Source organism: Lissotriton vulgaris, chromosome 7, assembly GCF_964263255.1.
Source record: "Lissotriton vulgaris chromosome 7, aLisVul1.2, whole genome shotgun sequence".
Taxonomy (NCBI): domain Eukaryota; kingdom Metazoa; phylum Chordata; class Amphibia; order Caudata; family Salamandridae; genus Lissotriton; species Lissotriton vulgaris.
The window spans coordinates 374176938-374183662 of record NC_141695.1 but is presented as its reverse complement, the minus strand read 5'-3'; the positions used below and the strand labels follow the sequence as shown (position 1 = coordinate 374183662).

The following is a 6725-nucleotide window of genomic DNA, read 5'->3' as shown; positions in this document are numbered from 1 at the left end:
CTGTCTGAGTACCGATCCAAGCACTCAGACCAATCACAACTCTGCTTAAGGCAGCATTGTGATTGGACAGGAGATTTTGGGAGTCTGGGAGCTTCCTGTTGCGGCACGGAGGAGACGGAGCAGAGGCAACAGTATCTGGCAGCACCCAAGTAAGTTGGTTTAATTTTATTTTTTGTATTCTCCCCTCCACTCTCCCAGCCTCCTGCTCCAGCACCCGTACTTAGTAGAGGTCGGTACTGGTGCCTACAATTCCATACTGGGAAAGGCAAACACCTGAAGAAGTCACATGCAGTAGCGGCCGCTACTAAGCACGGATTGTGGGGCGGAGGGGAGTGGAGGGGACATCACAAGATAAATTAAACTGACTTACCTGGGTGCCGCCAGATGCTGCCGCCTCTGCTCCACCTCCTCCGTGCTCAGTCATCAATTCATAAAAACGAACAAAGGCAAAGTTAGGGAGTGTTTATTCTGAAATATTTTATACAAATCTTTAAGACATTATGAGAAAAAAGGTACTATGATATTGAATTGGTCTTTTTCACAAATACATGTAGTTGCTGAAGACAATGGAGCTGCAGTTCATGAAGAACATCAACAAGGGTATCACTTCTTCAGAAGGGGCATCATTTTCTTCAGCAGGGGTATCACTTCTCTTGGCCAGAAAAACTCTTGATTGTTGATGTCCAAACTGGAGACAGAGGTTGTGATCATCGCTCCGCAAATTAATTACATGAGTTGATGTCAATCACTCTAAGGATGAAGGCCACTAGCACTGAGGTCCAGACTTGAGATGGACACAACTCTCCTTCCGCAAGTTGATCATGCTGAGGACTTTATGCATCATTTCCTACGCCAGAACCAGGCACTAATGGTGATATGGCTTCTGCAGAGCCATTAATGATGGTTAGAATAGGAAGGGATTGTTGTGGTCTGCTGTCTTAGTGAGACAGTCGTTCCTTGTGGCCACTATGAAAGAACGACTATTGGGAATCCATTCACTTCCACTGGACATCCTGTAGCGCATGGCCGATAAAGATAAACATAGAGTCTGTCAATTTCTCTTCCAGGGGAATTCATCGCTCGTGTCAATGACAGAAAGGGCTATGAGTAACTGTCCAGTGTAATACGCTCCCATGATGATGAGCCTAGAGTGGGACACTGGGAAGCAGAACTTGTCCACTGCCAGAGTACAGTCTGAGACCATAAAGACCACAGAGCCCACTGCTGCAGAGATGCGTGCCCATGAACGGTTGTAGGATGACAGGCGGACACGAGACATGGCTCTCCAGCCCATGGTGCCAATCAGGGCCGCATAGCCTGCCACCATGAAGAGGAATTCATCTTTCAGGTAGGGGAACAGGAAGGCGTAGAAGGATCCACTCAATAGGAGAAGGAGAAGGAAGACTCGCAGGTTGAGGGGCCGCAGGCCAAAGGCAAAGGTGTAGAAGAGGTGAGCCAGCCCGAACATGACCATCCCTGAAAAACAAATGACACACAGGTAAGAGGGGAGGCTCTCTCACGATTGTTAGCAGGATCCCCCCCTCCAACTATGTAAGTTAAAGGAGTGTGCATTTTAGCAGAGTTCATATTCATGACACTCTCATATTTCTTCCCACACCACATTCACTGTAATCTCACAAGGTCCTGCAAATGATTGAACTACATAAATTCCGCAGATGTGTGACACAAGTACCTGCAACTCCTACAGTGCACAATGCCCAAACCCTTCAAGGGGGGGTCCATTCACTTCAGTGCCAATTAATTTCTGTGAGATATGGAAGAATCCCAGAAACCCTCATCACATACTGAAGGGCGTTATTTTGTGTAACACCACTGGCTTTCTGAAAAACTTGGCTTTCATTGCTGAAATTTGAAGCAGCCAGTTCTAGAATTCAAGCCTGACTCTATAAGGGAGGATCCTCTATGGACTAGTATCTTGCCCTTAAATGGACGGTTCAACTGTTTAAACGCATATAACACTTTTTTGATAATCAGTGATTTGCTTCTTTCACCATGCTATCCCAACAGAGTCTTAGCAAGACATAGTATGTTGTATCAGTGCTCTTATTGCACTTGATAAATGTTTTTATTTTTCCAGAATGCAAATGGACCTTGTAGGGTGGTAAGGGAGCTCCAGATGTGACTTCATGTGGCCAGGAAAAGAACTAAGGGAGTTAGAGGGTAAATAGCTTGGCTCGCCCTCCAGTCATTAAAGTCAGAAAAAAGGTTTCTGTTTCCAGATACCTGAGAGCCTAGCTAGAGGAAAGGACAGCCACTGCTCAATGTGGTTGGCTGTTGGAAGTAGTGTCTAATGTGTAACAAAGGAAAAATTGTTCCTTTTTTAGGTGTCCCCTCACTCACCGGGGTTGCCCCACGGTGACATGCTTCATCATTGGGGCCATCCCAGTCCTCTACGGGCTGGGGCGTGCTACGACTTGCGGAGTTACGTAGGAGCACTTAAATGGACTATGTGTGGTACATGTGTATTTGTGGGGTGATATGTAATACAGGCCTGAAATGGGAGTTAAGACAGTTTTCGAACTGCAATACATCAGGAGTTGTCTACATGATTACATGTGTGTGCAATTTACATTATATTGGAATGACAACCAGAAAGGTCAACACCAGAATGGTTGAACATCGCAGTAACTTTAGGTGTAAACATTCGAACACCAAAATGACAACACACTTTTTGGAAAAGGCACACACACCCAACGATATGCGCTGGGTGGTGCTGGAAACACAACCACCCCATGCTGACATGGAAAAGAAACTGTTGGAAAAGGAGCAACGCTGGGTTTTTAAGCTCCGCTCCCATATCGTGGGATTGAATGATGACATTCCCTGGGGACAGTTTACATAAGAAATATATGTAAACATTATAATATCAGACCCAGCAGATGTGTATTTCGCGAAGTCGCATGTATATAGTATCAACCACCTGTGGGCGAAAACTGCACAACCAATGAATGAATGATCCACCACTGTTAGCTAAGATCCCTCTGAATTACTGTTTTTTCCAGCTAAAACTGACCATATGACTTTGGTGACACTCCATACCTTTAGGAAGGGTGGCGTTATCAAACCGGAGTAATCAGTTCAATTTACGAACTTCATTTTCATTTTTTTTTTTTTTTTGAATTTGGCGGTTCAAAACCCTTATAATATAGCAAGCACTTTGTAGAGCACCATAAATTATTTCAGAAGTGTCAAACTGCTGTAATAGTCGTGTTAGACACCTAAACTCGACTAGTTACGAAGACCGACACTCCTAAGATGGCCGCCACGCAGACGGGCGGAGTAACACACGCTCTAGCTTACGCAAAGGGCGTTTCCCTCGACAACGCGGGACTACCGCGATTGCCTTCAGCATTTAAACTACTCGGAACCTCCAGTCCGATAACATCCGGACCGGAGGGAGAAACAGTAGGTGCCTGAAAACAGGAGGTAACCGGAGCACAAGTAAGTAGAATAGAGCACGAAGGAATGCCGTTTTCTAAACGGAGACACGGCCTAAGGAGCGAACAGCGCTGGGGAACTTAACAACTCCATTTCTCTCTCATTAGAGTTGCGAGGATACCGATACCCCTCCGACTCCATGGGGCCCAGTTAGGTCTCAAAAGAAAGTATGTATGAGTGTGTATGATTGTTGAATGTATGGGTGTGACACTATGATAGGTGTTATGTTAAAAAACCACGTTCGAAATATGCACGAAATCCATCACGTTTTTTGTGCATGAAAACACGGCCAATGAGTTCGCGTTCAATATTCACAGAATACATCACTTCTGGAAGAAACTGTGTGTGATAACTAATGGGGCCAACCACCCCTTGAATTTTAAAGTTGTTTTCTATCTTTCAGGAACCACGTGTTTTTGGGAACAAAATACGTAGGTATAAATGCATGCACTTAATAGAGTTTGCTGCAGTTTAAAAACCTTTTTACAAATATCTCATTGATAGAGTAAGGAGTGGCGAACACAGGGCTGGTCCCTGTGTAGTCCCGAAGAAGTGCTTGGGGTATGCACGAAACATGTCGACTTAGGAGTTGATAGGAACATCTGGACACATTAAGTTTAGGATAGCCTATCTCCCCACCCCGTTTTTAATACTACCACCTAGAGGCCAGAATAAAGTTTATTAGTAACCTACTGGGCAGGTAACTTTTAATTTCATCACATAGTCCACTCCCCACAAATACACATGCACCACACATAGTCCATTTAAGTGCTCCTACGTAACTCCGCAAGTCGTAGCACGCCCCAGCCCGTAGAGGACTGGGATGGCCCCAATGATGAAGCATGTCACCGTGGGGCAACCCCGGTGAGTGAGGGGACACCTAAAAAAGGAACAATTTTTCCTTTGTTACACATTAGACACTACTTCCAACAGCCAACCACATTGAGCAGTGGCTGTCCTTTCCTCTAGCTAGGCTCTCGGGTATCTGGAAACAGAAACCTTTTTTCTGACTTCATGTGGCCACTCATCTGGCCGCCTGTGAAAACCCAGTTTTCCTATAAGACTATAGGAAAGTAAAAATGTGTAATCGTTCCACTGTAGACAACTAGATTAAATAGTGTGAATTAATACAATTCATGTTTTTGATATAGTGTGCAATACCCAGACACCCAAAGGGGCTGGATTGATTTAACACTATCAGTTTGTGTCCTAAACAAATGCAATAACATAACACAACATAAATGATTAATGATTGCACTTAAGGTGGCAACAATTAATAGCAAAGGAGATACCAATTATATCCTATGAGAAATTTTTAAAAACCTTCTAAACTATTTAATATGTCCATGCTCCGAAAAAACAGCAAAACATTATACATGCATAATCAGGTTACATTCCGAGGACCACAAGGCAGACCAGGGCTACAGGGCATCAACAGTGAGGGTTGAGGTCATATACCACGATTGTCCTGTGGTCCCTCCTACTATGGCTCTGCAAACAGGGTCAAGTGTACCCTTTCCACACTCTCAGGGTCGTAAGGGCAAGCAGTCAATGGCTTCTCAGTGAGATTATGTGGGAGGACAATAGCTCAAAACTCAACAGTCAATCACCAGACACAATGATCTATTGTCTAGCTCAGTGCTCACATATTAGGTAACAGAAAGTGTTTTCATCATACAGCGAAAAGAAATTCTGAACATCCCTGTAGTATGTATTGCATTTAGTATTCTTGTTCTCTTTAAGGAATGTTATATACGAGTTCTTACTGTGTGATCTTAGAATGCCATGTTTACTATGTCACGATCATTACGAGCCTGTTACTCATCTTTACTGGTCGTGGGTTGATTTACTCTTGACATTAAACCTCTAATGGTAAATCCTCAACTTGGATTTCATCTCTTATTTTCTCAACAAGCATAATACATTTATTGGCGACGATTTGAAAACGATTTCAATCAATCAATCAATGACACTTATAGAGCGCGCTACATACCCGTAGGGTCTCAAGGCGCTGGGGGGGGGGTGCCGCTACTGCTCGAACAGCCAGGTCTTCAGATTCTTCCTGAAGGAGAGGTGGTCTTGGGTCAGGCGCAGGTCGGTCGGGAGGGAGTTCCAGGTCTTGGCGGCCAGGTAGGAGAAGGACCTTCCTCCTGTAGTCGTTCTTCGGATGCGGGGGACGGCGGCGAGGGCGTGGTTGGCTGATCGGAGGTGGCGTTTGGGAGCGTAGAAGTTGATCCGGCTGTTGAGGTAGCTCGGGCCTTGGTCGTGTAGGGCTTTGTGTGCGTGGGTGAGGAGGCGGAAGGTGATTCTTTTGTTGACGGGGAGCCAGTGAAGGTCTCTCAGGTGTCCGGTGATGTGGCTGGTTCGTGGGATGTCGAGGATGAGTCTGGCTGAGGCGTTCTGGATCCGCTGGAGTCTCTTCTGGATCTTGGCGGTGGTACCGGCGTAGAGGGCGTTGCCGTAGTCCAGTCGGCTGGTGACGAGGGCCTGGGTGACGGTCTTCCTGGTCTCGGTGGGGATCCACCAGAAGATCTTCCGTAGCATGCGTAGGATGTTGAAGCACGCCGAGGAGACGTTGTTGACTTGCCTGGTCATGGAGAGGGAGGAGTCCAGGATGAAGCCCAGGTTGCGTGCATGGTCTGTCGGTTTGGGTGCGGTGCCCAGGGCGGGAGGCCACCAGGAGTCGTCCCAGGCGGAGGGTGAAGAGCCCAGGATGAGGACCTCCGTCTTGTCCGAGTTCAGTTTCAGGCGGCTGGTCGTCATCCACTCGGCTACCTCTTTCATCCCTTCGTGCAGGTTGGCTCTGGCGGAGGCGGGGTCGTTGGTCAGGGAGAGGATCAGCTGGGTGTCGTCGGCGTAGGAGATTATGCTGAGGTTGTGTTTGCGTACGATGGCCGCGAGGGGGCTCATGTAGACGTTGAAGAGGGTGGGGCTCAGAGATGATCCTTGAGGGACGCCGCAGATGACTTCGGAGGCCTCTGACTTGTACGGTGGTAGGCGGACTCTCTGTGTTCTTCCGTCGAGGAAGGAGATGATCCATTCCAGCGCCTTGTCCTGGATTCCGGTGTTGCTGAGGCGCTGTACTAGGGTGCGGTGGCAGACCGTGTCGAATGCCGCGGAGAGGTCTAGGAGGATGAGGGCCGCTGTTTCTCCATTGTCCATCAGGGCTCGGATGTCATCGGTGGCGGCGATGAGGGCGGTCTCGGTGCTGTGATTGGCTCGGAAGCCGGACTGTGAGGGGTCGAGGGATCCGTTTGTCTCGAGGA

General features: G+C 47.2%; 1 protein-coding gene across 1 annotated transcript in view; it reads right to left on the bottom strand.

Annotated features, from left to right (window-relative positions):
• Nucleotides 1–447: 447 nt before the first annotated feature.
• The window catches only part of TMEM86B (transmembrane protein 86B), an 88789-nt gene continuing 82511 nt past the window's right edge, over nt 448–6725 (bottom strand). The window contains exon 3 of the mRNA XM_086930308.1: nt 448–1476. Coding sequence (XP_086786434.1) covers nt 1052–1476 — 425 coding nt within the window. The 3' untranslated portion in view covers nt 448–1051. The remainder of the gene's footprint in view (nt 1477–6725) is intronic.